Below are 22,467 nucleotides of genomic sequence, written 5' to 3'. Positions count from 1 at the left end.
GATCTAAATGGCAACACTTGCAGGTTGGGTCTTGCTCCGAGTACAGTTTAGATCATTTCAAACAAGATAAACATTACCAATGAATCTGAATTATGGAATGCTTGACACATATAGAACTAGAGTACAAGGGTTGATTAACCCCACAGGACCCTGGACTCTTTAACAGAGAGTCGATCATACTTTTAACAATACAGCAGATTGTTTAATACAGTGCAACAGTTCTTACACTTGATTTTAATGCTAGGCTTGATTGTGTTATTGATCAGGGGGATGGCAGGGGGTTAGTGTTGTCCCACTTGGTCATTTTGATGCTTGATCGTTTCATTGAGTGAGAAGGGTTTGGTCCTTTTGGTCATTCCGACTAACAGATACTTGATCATTTCTTTCATCAACTGGTTGTTGGAAATTTGATGGTGACATCAGAAAAATCGGCTTGTGAGACTGCTCAAATTACAAGACAGCCGAAGGAAATTTCTGACATGAGACAGAAATTCTTCTGATTGTATGACAGCCCACTTGTAAGATGCAACTAAGAACTGCAGCCCCTCTCATACTTCACGACAAATGATGGTCAATGATGCTAAAATTCAGGCCAAAAATTAGTTGGCAACTACAAGTCAGTCTTAATATAGTATCAAACTCATAGAGTGTATGTCCAGCTTCAGCTGAGATTCATGGAAATCAGGCTCATTTCATTCTCAAAGACCTGGATTTAGCTAAACAGGTATTCCAGGAACAGATTAAGATAGAATTTGTAATCCGTGAGGACATAAATGTGACTGTCCACTAATCACGCTTTTTGGAACAGGCACAAGCTCAGGTGTGTGCTATGTGACAGACATTTGTTCCTTCTGATGAAGTGTCTTAGGTTACATTTGGTAAAGCAAGTTCAAAACTTTTGAGACTTTAATTGAGAAGGTGGCTTCAGAAAACAGCTAGATGTTAAAGATCTATCCATTTTTCAACCTGCTTATCTAGTAAGTGAATGTAGTGGACTGCAGTAGATGGGACACCATTACGGTGAAGCGCACAATTGCACAGATACTCAAACATCTCTTCAGTTTTGCCTAGTGTAAAAGATGGTAGGGAAACTAAAATAAAACTGAATGAAAATCCACATAGACATAGGAAGAAAGTGCAAAATAGAGGCAGGAGTTTCCAAGATTTGAACCCAAGACTCAAGATCTGTGAGGTTGCAGCACTAACAACTGCATAAATCTATTTACATTACATTTTGCAAGGCTATTGTTTAACAACACTTAATTTCTCTTATAATTACTGTTGTCTTTTAAGGGGCATTAACTTACACAAATGACCAAGAGAAGTAAAAACATGTTTTTGACTTTTATTTCACTTTATATGAATTTTCATAATCTTCACCCTTTAACATTCCCTGACAATACTGTAACAAAAAATGTGTTACTTTCTTCACATACAGAAATGTTTTTAAAAAGAACCATAACTGTAAGTGCACCACAGTATTAACTTCAATAAAAAAAAAAGGAAACCCTGAAAAAATAAAATCTATGGTTACCATCCCAAATGTACATAAAGCTATCCCACCCCAGATTTATTACAACAAAAATTCTTGAACAATATATACAGTTGATGATATACAGTAAAGCTACTGGAGGTTGATAAATGAGCACAGTTCTAAGTGCTTGAGAGGAAAAACAAAAGCAAAACGACAGCAGCTACCTGTGTACCAGTCAGTCGGTTACATTCTGGAGCTGTTACTTAAGACGGACACAAAAGGTTGTGTGTGAGCAGCTGCCAAATACCGAAAATCTATAAATGAGGTAAAATTAAAGTAATACTTGGATAGCAATTATGTTGGTATGTAATTAGTTTCTGCCAGAAAAAGCATAGTTCATCTAGTAACATCTTTCATCAGCAAGATTCCTGAGAGCTATGATCTGGCCCAGTATTACTAGATAAATAAATCTCTTGCACCGTACACGTGGCAACATTTTAAAAGACAAATTTGAAACTTAAGGTACAGCAGAAGATACATGTATAAAATAATAAGGTCAATGGTGAATCAGGTTCAATACTGCTGCATAGTCTTTGGCGTTACCACAGTAACGAGTACAATAGAGGCAGGCTTTCATGAAAAACAAGGCAGATGGAAGCACTAGCCTATACATTTCATAATATTACAAGTGCCAGGCAACAGGATCCGAAAAGGACAATAAAACCTGCAAGATTGTTTTTTTATGGATACACAAATACTTAGACACATTGCCACAAGACAGGAGGCCTCCAATTGTTTCTCTCTGAATTGTTTAAAATACAGCATATTCAAAAATATTAAAATCATTTTACAAGGGTGCTTAAACCAAAAAAGTCATTTGATAATTTAAGTAAGGCATATAAGGAATAAAAAGAAAAATACAGTCAAACACAAACAAAACTACTTTGGGCTCAGGTACTTGTTTTGCAACAATGATGCAAGTTACACGTGAACATCCAACCTTTCAAATGCATGGGTACTACAGTGAACACATAAATAATTCAAGTACCTTTAAATTACACAAAGTCACTTGATTTTAAACTCATTAAAATGCATTAAACAACTCAAATGTTAACACAAGTCTCAATAAGTAATTTAACTGTACTCAAGAATGGGATCTGGGGGAGGTCTGGAGAGGACTGATGGCTGTTAAAAGGAGTCCTGACATGGGGAACTGCCTTTTAAGTGAGATTTTCAATATGTACCCACTATCCTGGGGAATACTTGACTTGCAGCCAAGCAGAAACACTGCATGCACTTTGAATTTAAACCATAAAGTAAGATCTTCTGGGAATAACCTAAAAATTATAAGCCAAAAAAAAAAAAAAAAGCATATGCACTTGGGGTCAAATATTCCAGGAAAATAAAGCGGACATTTTTATTTAGCTGCTTTCTCAATATTTTAAAAATTGACCTTGGCAATATAATCAGTGGGTAAAACACTGGAATACACAAGATATTTTGACAAATGCCATTCAACAATAAAATTAAATTATGTCAAACTAATCCTCAACTTTTCACATTCAAAGCTCTTATAAGGACTTGTAAAAATCCTGAAAAAATGAAGGCATTCACTTCATCAAGGGGGGCAAAGAATGTAACAAATTAATAGCACAAATAATATTGGATAATAAATTTTAGTCATAAAACTTTTCAATAGTAGCACCAGTGCCTTACTTTAAATAAAGTTTCAAACAGCAGAGAAAGAACAGTTTACACAAATGATTTATATATATATATATATATATATATATATATATATATATATAAAAGGCAAAGCATAGTGAAACAACATATAAATCATTTTCATAATTCTTCATATTAAAGTTGGTACATTTTGAATGAACCACCAGGTTTACTGTAACATACTTTCCATTCTAGTGGCACAATCACTGGGAATATTTTCATTTTCATTTACTTATTTAAAGAGAACCCTATAGAGCCACTGAATAGGATTTTATAACTAAGTGCAAAGAACATTGATGCATTAATTCAATCAACTCTGTTTCAACTTATACTTATTAGAATTTATTTAAATGATCTCTAAATTATTGATTCAAGTATTAACTGGAAAGATTTAGCCTTCAGATTTAATAGTGTAATAAACAAATGAGCACCAATGAGAACAATGACTCCCTACAAGACAACTGTCTAACTGCCAGATTAAAAAATTTTAATAACTTGTTCTTTCATAGGATTAATGGCCATCAAAACAAACATATCAAATTCCAATCTCACCCAGAAATTTGCAGATCAGTGGAGAACCTTGACACACAGTCACTGTGCAAAAGACCATTTCAAACACCAAATTTAGTTTGTAAGATACATTCATATATCATACTAGTGAAAAGCCTTTAACAAGCAGATTGAGATTTTCACATATTAAAAAATGAGGACAAAATGTTAAGGTAAAATAATCCACTATACAATACAAAAATATACAATTTCACTGTTTTACTTAATTTGGTATTTGTTTTTGAATTGCATTCAGTGTGAAGGGGTGTCAGACTAGTCATTCCTTCTTGGATCAATGGACACGATTACTTTCATGTACTTAACCATCTTTCAGTCAGTTCCAAATTGCTTGATTTAAAATGATAATTCAGAAAAATTAAATGTAAATTACAATTCTAAACCATTGCAAAAATATCTGCAAAAATTACTAGATTCTAAAGGTACAACAAAAATAACTTTTTTCATATAAAAACATTTATACCATCATGCTATCAGTAGTCCTTCTATGTTGAAAACATAGAACATAATAATAATAATAATAATAGTTTAAGTATTGGGAGAAGAAACAATGTGATAGCAAGGGGTCACTTAAACAATTGCTTCATTTTTAATAATTATATTCCTTAATAAGCACAACATTGATCACTAATGACATGATGGCATTTAATGATAACTTAATTTTTAAAAGTATGTTAATAAAATTATTAATTACAAGCCAAATTGATTTGATGACTGGAAAAACAAATTAGGCTCTTTCACAAACAAGTATTAATATGGCTGTACACAATAAACATAAATAAAAAAGTACTTAGTGAAGGTGTGGAATTAACTTTTTTTTTGTTTTTGCTTGAATCATCATAAACTGCATTCGAAAGTAAAATAGATAAACTTTACAATCTGTGAGTAGTTCTACTTCACATTTGTAAATGTAGAATTTATTTCTTTTTACACTAAAATAAATGACTTGTTTGATGTAATTAACTTTACAAATGATCATAAATTTTCTGGCAGTGCCTCCAAACAAAAGTTTAAAAAATAAGAAGAAAACCTTAACTGTTGTGTGATAAAAATCCCTATGGCTATAAACTGGCTGGTAAATTTTGTACTTTGCCAAGATGTAAATGAACAGTTTTCTGAGCTGCAAAGAACGGTTTTAAAAAGGCTTATTGGTTAAGCCAAGGAAGAAGAGACAAGACAATTACTTGAAATCCAATAAATGATATTTGTTGTCCTGAAGGACAGAAGTATTTGCAGTCATCAGCACCAACTGGAAAATGGGATATGATAGAACAATTGTTTACATTATATACAAAAAACAAGTCTGTATTATCATCATTTTTATAAAGGGTTATAAAACAAGGCATCCTTTTTTACATCTAGACCCAAAATATAATTAATAAATTAAAACACACATGAAATTTGCTCAATTACTGCCTATTCTGCTTGTATACATCTGAAAAGGGCAGCCACCTGCTAATGATGGAAGCCCTGGTTGGCACATTTTGTGCAGGTATGGATAGTCTTGTGTATTTTACTCTTTATCAAACAATCATGTTGGTTCCACGAAGTCCCACTCCTCGTGCAAACTGTTCTAGAAGTCCAGTTATGGCTCCAGAAGAGCTAGGAGATGCAGATTTCAGCCCTACTGTTGCACTATAAGCAGCAAGAAATACCTCTCGAACAGCTTCCAGACGTGCCTGACGCTCCGGAACTGGGGGACACCTAATGCACAAGATGGAAGATACATTAATAGAGACAGAAAATTAGATACCTCCTATAATAATTTTATTAAAAAAAAAAAAAACAGTAAGTTTTTGTAAAGGTACAAATAAATATTAAACAAATTTAAGTTCTGAAGCAGGAAAAAAATTAATGGTCGTGACTTTCTAGCATAACTTTATGTATTCAATTTTCTACCACAATTTAGGACTAGAGTGAAGCGTCTAAAACAAAACTAAATGACTAGTAGTAGTACTAGTAGAAATAAAGCTAAAGGGAGACGGGCTGCAAAGTATTATGATGACACTCTTTGGCAGTTTAACTGATTTCAAAGCTGGTTTGTAAACATGGCTGAACATGAGAGTGCGGCTTCTGTAAAACCAACATCTGTTGTGTTTTACTCCTCAGTAAAGGGTTTAAACTATGAGCTTAAAATGTAGAGTACACCATCTGCCAACATTGCACTGCTGAATGCAAGAGTATACTAGGGAAGGGAGACATAAACAAAATGCATCTATGGGCTAAAAACAGTAAACAGGAAGCAGAAAAAGTGAAACCTCTGATATTAATCTGTTTTTAATTACTTAAATAAAAAAAAACACTCAATGTATATACCAATATATAACAGTAATACTATAAAACAATGCATTTCAAGAAGTGTATTTTTCCCTGAATATAAAAACCATACTTGATCCTTTTCCCTACTCTTGACATTGCAAGCAAAACTCCAACATGGTTTAAAGCTGTTTGCAATAGTTTGTTGTACATAAGACAGAGGTATTAAGACATTAGTTTGTTGTTGCTTCCTGCAACTGAAAAAGAAACACAATGAGTAATATTAAGTGTCAAAAATGTTGTACATAATATTTTCCCAATTTACTGCTTTTGATAATGACAGAAAGTGCACTTTCTGAATGCCAGATTTCCGCACTGTTTGAGAAGTGGATTCATTGTAACTACGTGATCAAGCAGAAAGTGCAACCTGTAAATCGTGCGAGTGTGTAACTAAGTTTTTGTTTATAATGCAACATATTCAAAAAAGCACACGCCAAGAATGAAAGAAAATTAAAGACCTGGTACCCTTTATTATTTTGCCTTGCTTTTGCCAACACTATTTTATGATCTAAACAGAACATTAAGGTAGTAAGAATACAGCTGCAAAAGTATCAAACAAGTATTAGTGGAGCCTATCCATGTTCAGACTCCAAACACTTTTTTTTTTTAGCTAAATCATTTTACTTCTAATTAGCCCTTTTCACAAAATTCAGATGTGATGCTTGAACAGATGAATCTCCTTTCTGTTAGTTTGCCAGCAATGGAGCTTGTTTATTATACGTCTCTACTTCCACTTCTAATAATCATTTTTTGCAATGTAAGTTTTCTTGAAAAGCACTACACAGCGAAAACATCAAAGCTGGACAAGCACTTTAACGTTTTCATGGAGGAATTCCTTCATAATTACAAAGCTATGTTTGTTAACTTTTTAATGCCAATATGCTAAGAGTTTCAGGTAACAGGTAGCATGCTTTTTCATATTTATCATTAGCTTGCTCCATTACGACAGATGTCCGTATATTGTAAAATAGAACAAGCAGGATAATATCAAGTGGTAATTTTATAAAATAATTACATTTAAAAAATTCTTATTTTGCAATCATTTATCTTTGCATCATCTTAAAAAGCTTTTTCTTGTTTGTTGTACGTTAAGTTCCTGACATTCAGCTTTTAAATTTATGGTTCAAATTGTTATTAAGAAAAAAATAATTTAATCATATGCAGTTACATCAAGTTTATATATTGACCAGGAGCAGGTACCACTGCATACTCGTGGTCCTTTGAAAAGGGACCTACACAACATCAAGACAAGCATTTGTACTTTCAAAAGCCGCTTCCCGCTTCAGTGTGACACCAAAGTTGTTTCAGTTAAGGACTCTGCACAGAATCAATACTAAGGCAGAGCGTAAACTTCATGTACTTATCAGATTTAAAGTGTCAGCTACAAACAGAAGTACTTGCATGGCAAACAAAAAATGTGATCACCTTGGGTTACTTGGATCCATTTTCTTCACTATGTTTCATCAGTGGGACAGATGCTAAAACTAAGGATGGTTTTGTTTAGAATTTGAACACAGAGGAACACTATAAAAGCTTTCCTTTCATGATTCTATCATTGTTAAAAATAACCGGAAGACCATTTACAGTTAGGTCCATAAATATTTGGACAGAGACAACTTTTTTCTAATTTTGGTTCTGTACATTACCACAATGAATTTTAAATGAAACAACTCAGATGCAGTTGAAGTGCAGACTTTCAGCTTTAATTCAGTGGGGTGAACAAAACGATTGCATACAAATGTGAGGCAACTAAAGCATTTTTTGAACACAATCCCTTCATTTCAGGGGCTCAAAAGTAATTGGACAATTGACTCAAAGGCTATTTCATGGGCAGGTGTGGGCAAGTCTATCGTTATGTCATTATCAATTAAGCAGATAAAAGGCCTGGAGTTGATTTGAGGTGTGGTGCTTGCATGTGGAAGATTTTGCTGTGAACAGACAACATGTGGTCAAAGGAGCTCTCCATGCAGGTGAAAGAAGCCATCCTTAAGCTGCAAAAACAGAAAAAACCCATCCGAGAAATTGCTACAATATTACGAGTGGTAAAATCTACAGTTTGGTACATCCTGAGAAAGAAAGCAAGCACTGGTGAACTCAGCAACGCTAAAAGACCTGGACGTCCACAGAAGACAACAGTGGTGGATGATCGCAGAATCATTTCCATGGTGAAGAGAAACCCCTTCACAACAGCCAACCAAGTGAACAACACTCTCCAGGGGGTAGGAGTATCAATATCCAAGTCTACCATAAAGAGAAGACTGCATGAAAGTAAATACAGAGGGTGCACTGCAAGGTGCAAGCCACTCATAAGCCTCAAGAATAGAAAGGCTAGATTTAACTTTGCTAAAGAACGTCTAAAAAAGCCAGCACAGTTCTGGAAAAGTCTTCTTTGGACAGGTGAAACCAAGATCAACCTCTACCAGAATGATGGCAAGAAAAAAGTATGGAGAAGGCGCGGAACAGCGCATTATCCAAAGCATACCACATCATCTGTAAAACATGGTGGAGGCAATGTGATGGCTTGGGCATGCATGGCTGCCAGTGGCACTGGGACACTAGTGTTTATTGATGATGTGACACAGGACAGAAGTAGCCGAATGAATTCTGAGGTGTTCAGAGACATACTGTCTGCTCAAATCCAGCTAAATGCAGTCCAATTGATTGGGCGGCATTTCATGATACTGATGGACAATGACCCAAAACATACAGCCAAAGCAACCCAGGAGTTTATTAAAGCAAAGTAGTGGAAAATGCTTGAATGGCCAAGTAAGTCACCTAACTGACCTAATTGTGCATGCATTTCACTTGTTGAAGACTAAACTTCAGACAGAAAGGCCCACAAACAAACAACAACTGAAAGCTGCTGCAGTAAAGGCCTGGCAGAGCATTAAAAAGGAGGAAACCCAGCATCTGGTGATGTCCATGAGTTCAAGACTTCAGGCTGTCATTGCCAGCAAAGGGTTTTCAACCAAGTATTAGAAATGAACATTTTATTTTCAGTTATTTAATTTGTCCAATTACTTTTGAGCCCCTGAAATGAAGGGATTGTGTTCAAAAAATGCTTTAGTTGCCTCACATTTTTATGCAATCGTTTTGTTCACCCCACTGAATTAAAGCTGAAAGTCTGCACTTCAACTGCATCTGAGTTGTTTCATTTAAAATTCATTGTGGTAATGTACAGAACCAAAATTAGAAAAAAGTTGTCTCTGTCCAAATATTTATGGACCTAACTGTATCTGTCAATGACTCCTCCCAGAAGAAGTTTGAAAAGGGCTAATTGCACAGGTAAATCTTCCAGTTGGTTTCTGAAACTCAATGACAACACAAAATAATAACTGATATGGAATTTGTAAGTACACTGTACAACTTGTGCACTGCTTCACCAGTATACTGAACATATCAAAGTTGTTAATAAACCTTAAGACTGTGTTCATGTACTGTGGGAGATATGAGTTTCCATGTACACATGATTCTATAAGCTGCCATAAGCTGATCTCTCATCTCATTTTAATACACAACATGAAAAGAAAATAATCAGTTCAGCCAAAAAAGCATTAGACCGCTGTGTTGAACCTGAAGTAAAGTGATCACTGCTTAATTTCTTTCCTTCGATTTTTATCTTTATAGAAAGAAAAATGACTTTTTCTGCAGATTACACAGCTAAACAACAGTGGCCTTACATTTCTCTATATTTCTCCAACCAGAAATGCATGTAGGCAGAAGGAACTGGAAAAGCACAATGTCACAAATGATAACTACAAAAATTCGCATAACACATGAAAACAGACTTAAAACAATTTTCCATCAAAAGCAAACTGCATGGAAATGTACTTCTAAAAGTTTTAGTTCGTCTTGTAAACAAAATTCAGTCTCCCCAAATAAGGCAAAACATATCTGTTTATCGCATAACTGCATGCAAAGAACATCTAAAATAAAAAACTAACTTCATATTGGAATTTAGCATTTGTTATTTTGCTTCGATCACTATTACACTGTACAATGAATACACTTTATGATGCTCTCAGCTATTACTTTCCAACCCTATACTACAAAATGTATTGTGTCTTTACTGCAAGCAATTCAATACCCATAAAGGTACAATTAAATAAAATGATACATTTTATATTAAACATTTAGATTTTCTAACCTGAACTTGCTCAATTTGAGCAGTTTCACTGGTTTTGGCTCAGATAGTAAGAACACAATTCTTTTTTGATCCAAAGCTTCCCAGTGGACAAACTTACATCCTGCCGTTGGTTCCCTCATCCTGAAAGCTGAAGGGAAAAGGTGACTCAGTAGTCAGGATGCCCTGGTCATGAATGCTGCCACAGCTTGAAACAATCTGCCAGCTGCCATAATCAGTGGAGACCGAAGAACCAGAGCGGGCGTATTCAGTGGCGGATCTGCAGTACAAAGAGAGAGCAGACATAGGGGATGTAACCGCAGCCACAACGGCAACAGTTAACATTTAACTGAGTGAGGGGAAAACAAAAAAAAAAACATTTCTACCTCAAATACAGAAGAGTGAAGTAAAACTAACTAAGACCCATTTTCCAAATGTGCATTTTCCCCACAACTGAAGCAAAAAAGAAAAGCAATCAGCAGATTTCTTAAATCACATAAGACCATTATTAAAGAATACAAAAGCTCCAAAAATTAATTAAAAATAATGTAATGAACTATGCTCCAACAAGAAGTAGAGAGCATCACGGTAGCTACTGTATTCATTGTTTGATTCTGGAAGAAACAGCAATGTGTGCAAAGAAAACATTCCTTATATGAACTACTAATCTTCACTAATAAAATATGCACCCAAATGATTCCATCAATCCATCTTTGAACCCACCTAATCCAGTTTAAGGCACAAAATAGGAACCAGCTCTGGACAGAACACACTCATTCATGCTAGTTCAATAAAAGTCAACAACTAACCTAATGTGTGTGTTTTTTGATGTGAGAAGACAACTGCAGTACATAGAGAAAAGGTAAAACGTGAAACTCCACACAAATACCCATAACAGTGAGAAAACAGTGCTATCCATTGTGTCAATGTTTCAAACCAATAGAATATAATGAAGTACAAAGCCAACCTAACATTTAAAGATGTAATCTACTTACAAGGTAGCTTTTTTCCTTAGACTCGGTGCCAATCTCTCAGAGCTGTGAGTGCTACTGTTTGAACTTGGCATTAAGCAAATACAGGATTCCTTAAATTAAGTTTTCAATCTATTTTTCAATCACAGAGGTTTCATAAAACTTTAAACTAGACAACCAAAAACACATGTTAAAAACTGCAACTAGGTTGAAAAGAAAAAAAAATTTCTTTCAAAAACAGATACTGTAATTATATTTATCTAGTGCTGTATACACTTAGATCTACCTGTTGTCTGGAAGGTATCTTGGAAGCATAGGGATAATTTTTTTTTTATTATTATTTTGATATACAGTAATCCCTCGCTATATTGCACTTCGACTTTTGCGGCTTCACTCTATCGCAGATTTTATATGTAAGCATATCTAAATATATAACGCGGATTTTTCGCTGTTTCGTGGGTTTCTGCTTCCAAGAGCAAAACTTAAAAGAAGTGGTGAGGCGGCCTTCTGCTGTTATGCACCTAAAATCTGGAATAGCCTGCCAGTAGGAATTTGCCAGGCTAATACAGTGGAGCACTTTAAAAAACTACTGAAAACACATTATTTTAACATGGCCTTCTCATAACTTCACTGTAATTTAATCCTGATACTCTGTATATCCAATTCATTATAATAACTATTCATTCAAAATCTGTACTAACCCCTACTCTCTCTTCTGTTTCCTTTTCCGGTGTCCTGTTGGTGGTGGCGTGCGCCACCACCATCTACCCAAAGCACCATGATGATCCAACAATGATGGATGGATTAAAAGCCAGAAGTCTGTATGACCATCAGCATCAAGTGACTCCGTGAAAACCCGAACTACAAAGAGGACTATTTCATTTATGTTAGGTAGAATGCCCAGAGGGGACTGGGCGGTCTCGTGGCCTGGAACCCCTACAGATTTTATTTTTTTCTCCAGCCTTCTGGAGTTTTTTTTTGTTTTTTCTGTCCACCCTGGCCATCGGACCTTACTCCTTTCTATGTTAACTAATGTTGTCTTATTTTAATTTCTTATTTTGTCTTTTATTTTTCTTTTTTTCATTATGTAAAGCACTTTGAGCTACTTTTTGTATAAAAATGTGCTATATAAATAAATGTTGTTGTTGTTGCTTGAACAATGGGTCTTTTTACTTCCGGTACATGCTTCCTCAATTGGTTTGCCCAGTTGATTTCATACAAGGGACGCTACTGGCGGATTGCTGAGAAGCTACCCAATCAGAGCCGCAGTTAAGTTCCGGTGTGCTGATTGGCTCAGCGACAGAGCGCCGAATTCGATTCCGCTGCATTAACCAGGAAGTCTCGTCTCGCTCATTCAGCATCAACGTGTTACACTGTGTAAAGAGTTAACTTTTGTGCTCTTTTGTGTTTATCTTTGTGCATAGTCAAGCCCTTTGTTATGGCTCCAAAACGATCTGCTCCTGCTTCAGGGGCCATGCCCAAGCGCCAACGGAAGATGCTAATGATTGCCGAAAAGGTAAAAGGTTTGGACATGTTGAAGGAAGGGAACAGCTACACCGCTGTAGGACGCCATTACGGCATCAATTGAGTCCACGATTCTTTTTATTTAAAAAGGAGGAAAAGAATATAAGATCTACAGCGTCAGTGTCCTTTAACCAGGGCGCAAAACGAGTTGTAAGTGGATGTAATAAGGCGGTAGTCCGGATGGAATCTGCTTTAGGGATTTGGATTGAAGACTGCCGGAAGAAGAACAACGGCAGTGCTACACAGTCGCCTGAAGAGGCTCCTTTAGAAGAGCTGTAACGCTCTCCTTTATTGTGCAGTAAAATTAAACTCATCGTTATCGGACAAGTCGTCGTGTCATTGTTGGTGAGTAACCATAATTCATTTTCTACGTACAGTACTTAGTACATGTACGTACGTTTAGTGTCACTGTACACATATTTTACTGTATACAATTTTTCTTGCATTGTACGTATTTATTGCTTGTGGCCTGTCTATCGTAATGACTGTAACATAACATGTAACATATGTGATATCGGAGACGCTCGATATCTATAATATTTAGGTTTTACTGTATATAAACAGTGTGTTTACATACATAATTTCAACGAATCTTACCTAATATCTAAGAGAACACAAAGGGTTTACGCTGTATAACTGTGCAGGAAATGTTTATAAGAGTGTGGGGGAGTTTATAAGAGCTTAAAATATATAAAAATAACCATATAAACATATGGTTTCTACTTCGCAGATTTTCACCTTTTACGGGGGGGGGTTCTGGAACGTAACCCCCGCGATAGGTGAGGGATGATTGTACTTTATTAATCCCCAAGAGGAAACTGTCTTTATTCATGACCACTAGGGGGTCAGAGAGCTCTCCTGGAGAATTTTTCAGGTTAAGAGTCTTGTTCAAATGCCAAACAGAGTAGCAGCCTTTCTTAAAAATAAACATAAAAAATGAACTTGAGACACACTGATACAGGGAATTGTTTTTTTTGTTGTTGAAGTTGCCTGTGATTATTAATCAAAGCATTTTTATAAACTTTCAGGGATTATAATTGTTTTCATACTTTAAAAATAACTATGCTAGTTAATCAATTTTTTCTTTATATTTTAAAATTAAGTGAGAGGCAGTACTTTTAATAAGTCAATCAATTGGATCTTTAAATGATAGGAATCTGTGACAAGCTGAATGGAGTAACTGTAAGCTCTAAAATAGTTCCTATTTTAAGTTATGTATGACAAAATCTCATCTTCTTGCCATTTGTAAAGCATAATCATGAACATACAATGTTCTTGTGAAAATCCACAGTGAAGACAAGCCAAGCACAGTGTAAATATAAAATGGACTCCTGAGTTAAAAGATATATTGTGAAAAACCTCTAAAATAATAACTGCAGTGTTATTAAAAAAAATCATAGTACAAATTTGTTTCTGAAGAGGAAGCTGATACTGCTACTTTCTGGTTAGCATTCAGTTATGCCAGACACAAATCATAAAACTGAAGTTGTCAGCTTATCTTTCACCACCAGAAACAATTGCCATGACACTAATTTATAACAAAAGACAGTTATCTTTAACTGAACTCCCTCCAAGGTTTTCAGAACTATAAACAAAAAAAAAAAAATCTTTTTGCAACTAAATAGAACCTTGAGAAGGTAACTATTAGTAAAATGTTTATCTCTTTCATTTCAAATGGCAGGGGCAATGATATCAAACAGTCAAATATGCAAAGTGACTAAACAAATAAAGGATACTTGTAAACTACAGAGAGGTAGGTTCAGTTGAAGAGAATCACTGAAAAAAGTCCCAACACAATGGTGCCACAGTGGTCCAGTTAAGCAAAATTTCAATGTGCAGGACATGAAGGGGACAATGTGATAGTCCTATCAATTTAACACATCTTTACTTGACACTAGGGACTGAGTTAGAGATTCTGGGTCGTCTCATACACCTGTACATGCAACCAGTTAAGTGGAAAACTTCATTTTAAAAGTCAGCATCTCAGCTATCCACACCAGAGGATATCCCTCTAGGTATCCTACAGGCTCCGGCTCCTCTTGACACTGTATAAAATGAAGCAGGTTAAGAAATTGGATGGATGTTGCACATAAGATGGTGTAATGGTGCAGTGTTTACCACTACTGACTCACAGCTCAAGGGCCCTAGGATCAAATGTCTGTCAAGTTATCTTAAAAGATCTGTAGTTCTCCTTGTATCTGTGTGTTTGTTCCTGTGGGCAGCCTGCTGTTTTCTTAAATTCTAAACAAGTACTACTAGCTAAACTAGCATATTTTGAGTAAACGTGCATATTGCCTGTGTCCAACTATAGGCTGTTCCTTTGTCCAAATTTGGCTTCTGCCTTGCTTTCCATGATCCCAGGTAGTACTAGGGTGTTGTACCATGTTAGCCATTATGAATGTAGTGAAAAATCAAGCAAAATGACACCTTTTATTGGCTAACTAAAAAGATTACAATATGCAAGCTTTTGAGGCAACTCAGGCCCCTTCATCAGGCAAGATGTAAACAATGTAATGAAGATGTAATGATGTACATCTTGCCTTAAGAAGGGGCCTGAGTTGCCTCAAAAGCTTGCATATTGTAATCTTTTTAGTTAGCCAATAAAAGGTGTCATTTTGCTTGATTTTTCACTACATTCATAATGGCTAACATGGTACAACACCCTAGTACTGTGGAACCTGTGTAAATTCATTCTCTGGCAGAGTGTTTGTCCAGTTTCTCCCACATAGAGTGCAGTGTTAGGACATTTCAATGCAGAGAATTAGGTAGACCACATTAGATGATCTGCAGGAAAATTATCCTTATGTGATGTTCTAGTCAGCAGTGTGGTATAACTATACGGTCTGCATTATAAATGTGGGCACACGTTTTACATCTTTTCTGTAGGCAGAGAGATGTGCCATTTTCTGTTGGTACACTTAGGGAGCTTCGGACAATTAGTTGCTGAAGGTTTGGTGGTTGTCTGTATACCAGGAGGGGAGGTTCAGGAAATACATTTTTCAGTGTTTGGTCATTGTTTAGCACTGGCTGAAGTTCTTTTATAATTTTTCGAAGTGCTTCAAGAAGCGGGATGCGGTTCTGTTGTCTTTGTTTTTATATTCCAAAAGGTTGTCTCTGGGTATGGCAGTAGCTCTTCTTATTTGAGTGTCATGATCCCAGGAAAAGCTATATTCTTCTAATACTATAGAAAAAGAGGGCTCAAGAAATAGATGGATGGGCTTTGTGCATGTTATTAATATGGTGTTTTAAGAACTGTTTCACTCTTTTCCAAGTATAAAAGTAAAATCTGTATAGGCAGAAGGCACAAGGATTTGCTAATTAACTTCCCATACCATGCCTACCACTGTGACACTAACTGCCATTATTGGAGTAGTGAGCCAAATTTCAACTAAACATAAAATGGGAAACTGACAAAAACAGAAGAAAAAAAAAATATTCAACAATACTTGGAATGGATCGTTTTACCAGATATTTAAGAAAGTCAAGATGTATAACGCATATTAAACATCTTACCATCTGTGTAGCTCCTCATATTTCCAATTTAACTGTCTAATACTTTGTTATTTAAAGCAGACTTGGGACTAGGAGGGGGATATGGAAGACACTAACACAAAAGTTACTGCCAAATTCTAATGCAGTCAGGTAAATGAAAACTGAAGAGATCACTTGTACTAAATTTTAAAAAATGAAAGCTCAACTTTATAAAAGGTTCACACTTCACATCATGTTAATTAAATACATTTTTAGATTGATGACAGCTATTGCTCTGTCTAATAAACTGTAATTAAATCAAGACATGATGTTTTAGCAATGCCCTCAAATATTGCAATTATAACTCAAAAATACAACAGGACTAACCTGAGGTACAGAATACCCTACACCTAACCATACTGAAGCTTGCAAATTAGAACTGAAGGTCTGACAACCAAACAAAGGATTACTTGTCCAAAATATGTACTCTGTGCTAATTTTTTAATTTTTTATTTTTAGTGGCTTTATACACAATGAGAAAGAACATTACCACTTGGACAAAGCAGTAGTATACTATTGTGCATCAACATAAAAATGCATAGGAAGATGGTGCATCAACATAAAAATGCATAGGAAGATGGATAAAGAGGAAGCCATCGGTCCTGAAAAACATCCATACATTCATCCATTACTGAACCCTCATTCTAATTACAATTAGTAAGTCACCAATTAGTTTGATTAACCATGTATGTAGGAAGGCTACCAGCAAGCCTATAGAAAAACCACATGCAGGCACAGAGAGAATGTGCAGACTCCATCAAGATAGTACCTGGGACAGTATTCAAACCCCAAGCAGTGACAGAAGTATTTAGTTAATGATGTTTTTATTACATCTTACAAAACACCAAGACAACTACAAAATATCAAGTATTACCACAGCATTTGGAAGGCAACACCTGTGATAAAAGACTGTTACGGTTTGTCCTTAAAATTATGCAATAACATGAATGTAAGTACTGCGGTGGGCTGGCGCCCTGCCCAGGGTTTGTTTTCTGCCTTGCGCCCTGTGTTGGCTGGGATTGGCCTTGGCAGACCCCCCATGACCCTGTAGTTCGGATATATAGTGGGTTGGATAATGGATGGATGGAAGAATGTAAGTAAGTTTTATCTTATAAGAAGCCATACAAATGCCCTAAGTAGGTTCAGTAGCTGAAATTCCTGCTTCCATTTTAAATGATATCTAAGAAGTGGAAAGAGGGATCAGAAACTTGCTTACTGAAGTTACAAAAATCAAGACAACAACAGGCCTATTTAGCCCAACAAATGTCACCTGTCCTAGCCACTTCATTCTTCCAAAATAACTTTGTCTAGTTTTAATAGACCTTAAAGTCCTACTGTCTACCACACTACTTGGCAACTTATTCCATGTGTCTTTGGTTTTCCATGAGAAGTAAAACCTCCAATATTTGTGTAAAAGTTACCCTTAAGAAGTTTCCAACTGTTGTCACCATGTTCTTGTTAACTCATTTTAAAGTTAACAGTCTTGATCCACTGGACTAATTTCCTTGATTATTTTAAACACTTCAATCATGTCACCTCTTAATCTGCTTTTGCTTAAACTGAAAAGGCTCAGCTCATCCGCATTCCCTCACTGCATCTAATGATAGACAGAGCTGATTGGTAGAATTAATAAATGCAACTATTGGCAATTGTATTCACGCATATATTTGTTACGTTATTGGACAGACACGCTTAAAATGTAAAGGTTAATTTTAATTTAAACCAATTTGTTTTATTTTACTTAATTCTGATGCAATCCACATGTTTTTGAAACTAAGAAATTAGTTAAATTGAGAAACGGGGAGAGACTGAATCCTTGAAATGGTGCTGTGGAGTCACTTAGGAACACTACAGTGATCCCTCGCTATATCGCACTTTGCGGCTTCACTCTATCACGGATTTTATATGTAAGCGTATTTAAATATATATCGCGGATTTTTTGCTGGTTCGCGGATTTCTGAGGACAATGGGTCTTTTAATTTCTGGTACATGCTTCCTCAGTTGGTTTGCCCAGTTGATTTCATACAAGGGACGCTATTGGCAGATGGCTGAGAAGCTACCCAACTTACTTTCTCTCTCCCTCTCTTGCGCTGACTTTCTCTGATCCTGACGTAGGGGGTGTGAGCAGGGGGGCTGTTCGCACACCTAGACGATAGGGACGCTCGTCTAAAAATGCTGAAAGATTATCTTCACGTTGCTACCTTCTGTGTGCAGCTGCTTCGTGAAGCGACATGCTGCACGGTGCTTCGCATACTTAAAAGCTCAAAGGGCACGTATTGATTTTTGACTTTGTTTTTCTCTGTCTCTCTCTCTCTCTCCCTGCTCCTGACGGAGGGGGTGTGAGCTGCCGCCTTCAACAGCTTTGTACCGGCGGTGCTTCGCATTCTTAAAAGCCAAACAGCCCTATTGATTTGTTTGCTTTCCTCTCTGTTTCCTTTGAAGAGGAAGATATGTTTGCATTTTTTTAATTGTGAGACAGAACTGTCATCTCTGTCTTGTCATGGAGCACAGTTTAAACTTTTGAAAAAGAGACAAATGTTTGTTTGCAGTGTTTGAATAACGTTCCTGTCTCTCTACAACCTCCTGTGTTTCTGCGCAAATCTGTGACCCAAGCATGACAATATAAAAATAACCATATAAACATATGGTTTCTACTTCGCGGATTTTCTTATTTCGCAGGTGGCTCTGGAACGCAACCCCCGCGATGGAGGAGGGATTACTGTACATTAAAGTCCAGACTTAAGCTGCTTCACATCATACTGAACAGTAAGCCCAGAATAATTAAACAGAATTATGAAATTACATTTAAGATCACTATATATGAAACAAACCATTTTATTATTTTACATCTGAAAGGTGAAATTTATAAAAATTGCATACAGTATGCACAAACATCAGGATTTATGAAAGCAAACGTGACGGGAGAATTTGCTTGCGTATATTTACAGCAACTCTGACCCATCCGGACGCAACATTTCAGAGAAACTGGGAAATGATAACACCCTTGATCAAGAATGAAAGAAAATGCAGCCAAAACCAGCCAAATGATAATTCATACACCAAGCGGTTGTTAGAATGTAAATTGATATTCCTAACATATGACACCTCAAAAGTGATAATTATTAGACAGTATTTTACTCCCTTTAAGAGGGTCAACACTGTGTTTTTGCACTGAGGAACTTTTTGGCTTTTCATTTCTTTATATAGGCTACTTGTTGTCACTTCTAAGGGAGTTTGCTAACTGGGCAGGGATATCTCAGCCAAGCTTCACTTCATCTTGTTTGCTGTGCTAAAAGCAGTCAACCAACACCGAGGTGCTACATCCAGTTTTTGTATGGTATGGGTGTAACATACATAACTCATTTATGCCAACATAAAAAGGCAATGCGCAGCAGTATCCAGTACTCCAAATGTAATCAGACCAGTTTACTACACTCACATTGTGATAATGGGCACCAAGCAATAATGAAACTACCTGTGTTAGCCTAAGGTGTTACATTCCTTTAATACACATGCCACATGGCTTGGTGGCCAGGGTCAACTGGTGATCATTTATTTTGAGAAGCAGTAGCTCTGGCAGATGTGATGGTGCTGCAAGTGGTGACTGGCTTTGTTGGTAAGGTAAATGGCTAAATCCTCAATTTTTCATATAACCTGTACTATGCATTGTAACAGTAATCATATTATTGCATATGCCAGGTAGTAATAGTAGCTACCCACTCAGACGCTGGCGTCTTATGCCTTTCATTGATCCCTTTAATATGTATGGGAGGTGCTATAATGCCACACAATCTTGCGTGGTCAGTCACAAAGCACAGCCAGATACTCTTGAATGCAGGTGAAAGGAACTTGATGCATCAGATCGGAAGATGCTGAAGTTCTGTAGCAACATGATTGCGTATGTATGTTCCATGTATTATTGTTTCAGGGCAGCAACCAATCAGAGTCTGATATACATTCATGTACACATGTTTACAAGATGTCTGCAAATTATACATGTAAATTCCACAGACATGTGCATGTAACAAGTTAAAAAAAAAAAAAAAAAAAAGATTTTTTTTGTTGTTGCACAGATTTGTCTAAAACTCTGTATTTGTATTAATCATACTTGATTAATGGTTTAGAATGTATAACTATAACTGCTTCTCTGTTCTCATTAATAAAGATTTTATTTAGATTCACAACATACACATAAAAATATAGTAAACTTGATAATCAAACACCTCTACAAAAATAGCACCCATGACTATTTATTTGCCAGACAAAAACTAAAACCATTTTAAGCACTTGTTAAAACAGAATAAATTATTCACCTTCGTCCTGGAACAGCCAAAGGACTACTTCCTGCCCGCATGAAGCTGTTTTCTGATTGGTTGGAGGAAGAGGAGCTTGAAGATTTCCCTTCAGACAAGCCAAGATGAAAGAGACGTTCTTCAGGCTGATGAGGCTTGTTAAGCAGCAAAGTTTGTGGGGATGACGTCCTTCCTTTCCTCCTAATAAGAATATTGACAAACAACATGGAATCAAGTTGGAATCAATATAAAAGGATAAATTCAGTATTTTTCACATCAAAGTTATTTCTTCACAATCAAGGTATATATTAATTTGCTACATGAAACTGCATTCTAAAGAAAAGCATATTTTATAAGTTAAAAAAAAAAAACTACAGTAATCCCTCACTATATCGCGCTTCGACTTTCGCGGCTTCACTCTATCGCGGATTTTATATCTAAGCATATCTAAATATATATCGCGGATTTTCCCTGGTTCACAGATTTCTGCGGACAATGGGTCTTTTAATTTCTGGTACATGCTTCCTCAGTTGGTTTGCCCAGTTGATTTCATACAAGGGACGTTATTGGCGGATGGCTGAGAAGCTAACCAATCAGAGCACGTATTACGTATTAAATAAAACTCCTCAATGATATACGATATGCATGTTTGGGCTTAGTATATAAACAGTGTGTTTACATAATTTAAACGACTCTTACTTAATATCTAAGAGAATATAAAGGGTTTATGCTGTAGAGCTGTGCAGGAAATGTTTATAAGAGTATGGGAGAGTTTATAAGGGCTTAAAAGCCCGAACAGCACCTATTGATTTTTGATTGTTTGCTTTTTTTTTCTCTCTCTCTCTCTCTGACATTCTCTGCTCCTGACGTGATATGTTTGCATTCTTTTAATTGTGAGACGGAACTGTCATCTCTGTCTTGTCATGGAGCATTTTAAACTTTTGAAAAAGAGACAAATGTCTGTTTGCAGTGTAGCTGGGCAACATAGTAATAGTGTTGTCAAGGTTAGTATTGTGTGCGTTTTGTTTCCATCATCCCGTTTGCTGTGTAATGTGTGCATCAGCGAATGTCATCCCCGTAAATAAAAGGGGGGGCGGATGATGGAGGGAGACCACAGACCCTTAATTATGGAAGACACCTGTGTATAATACTCTATTACATCCGGCACAGGACTATATAAACAATCAGGAGGGAAAAGGAGAGAGAAGGAGACTATCATTTTCACGACCACGAACCATCTTTACCTGCTGTATTCCAAATCGCGCATTTGCATCCAGTTTGTTTTTCATTCCGCCGGACACTCCAATACCCTCATCACGAGAGACCCCGGGGTCAGACTTCATCATCCACCACACGCCGAGGATTCATGGTGAGGCTGTTCCATTTTGTTCCGGGAAATACAAACGCTCCACATATCGGTTAACCAGTCATTTGCATTCAGGACAATTGTTACCTCGGACTCAAGTTCATGACCCTTCATTTCCGTATGTCATTCATTTTTGTTATTCGTGTTGTCTGTTATATGTTACAAGGGCAAGGGAGGGTTTATTGTGTATGTATGTATATATATATATATATATATATATATATATTATATATATATATATATATATATATATATATATATATATTATATATATATAGATATATTATATATATATATATATTATATATATGGTGTTGTCACGTTGTTGCTTTGGTGGAGGGATATATATTTATTTATTTTGCTATTTTTCTTGTTATTGTTTCATTTGATATAATTAATCACCTATTTTTACATATCTGTTTTTGGTGTGCTTGACTAAACCATCGATTGTGGAGAAAATTTTCATTTGTTAAGAGGTACGGCTTGTTATTTAGATTCAGCTCAGTAGTTTATCCAGGCCACAGGTCTTGGAGGTGTAGCTGTCGGCCAGGTAAGAGGTCGGCCGTTACAGCAGTGTT

The 22,467-nt window shown here is 36.1% G+C and overlaps 1 protein-coding gene across 2 annotated transcripts in view; it reads right to left on the bottom strand.

Moving 5' to 3' along the window:
- Positions 1 to 1,331: 1,331 nt before the first annotated feature.
- mtmr14 (myotubularin related protein 14) overlaps positions 1,332 to 22,467 on the bottom strand; it is a 67,191-nt gene continuing 46,055 nt past the window's right edge. Inside the window, exons 17-19 of one of the 2 annotated variants that reach the window (XM_028823957.2) lie at positions 20,545 to 20,724; positions 10,327 to 10,485; positions 1,332 to 5,470 (exon numbers count right to left, since the gene is read on the bottom strand). In XM_028823957.2, the coding sequence (XP_028679790.1) occupies positions 5,290 to 5,470; positions 10,327 to 10,485; positions 20,545 to 20,724 (520 nt within the window). In that variant the 3' untranslated portion in view covers positions 1,332 to 5,289. The remainder of the gene's footprint in view (positions 5,471 to 10,326; positions 10,486 to 20,544; positions 20,725 to 22,467) is intronic. The other variant, XM_028823959.2, reaches the window with a different exon arrangement.

Source organism: Erpetoichthys calabaricus, chromosome 18 (assembly GCF_900747795.2).
Source record: "Erpetoichthys calabaricus chromosome 18, fErpCal1.3, whole genome shotgun sequence".
Classification (NCBI taxonomy): domain Eukaryota; kingdom Metazoa; phylum Chordata; class Cladistia; order Polypteriformes; family Polypteridae; genus Erpetoichthys; species Erpetoichthys calabaricus.
This window is presented reverse-complemented; position numbering and strand designations above follow the sequence as displayed.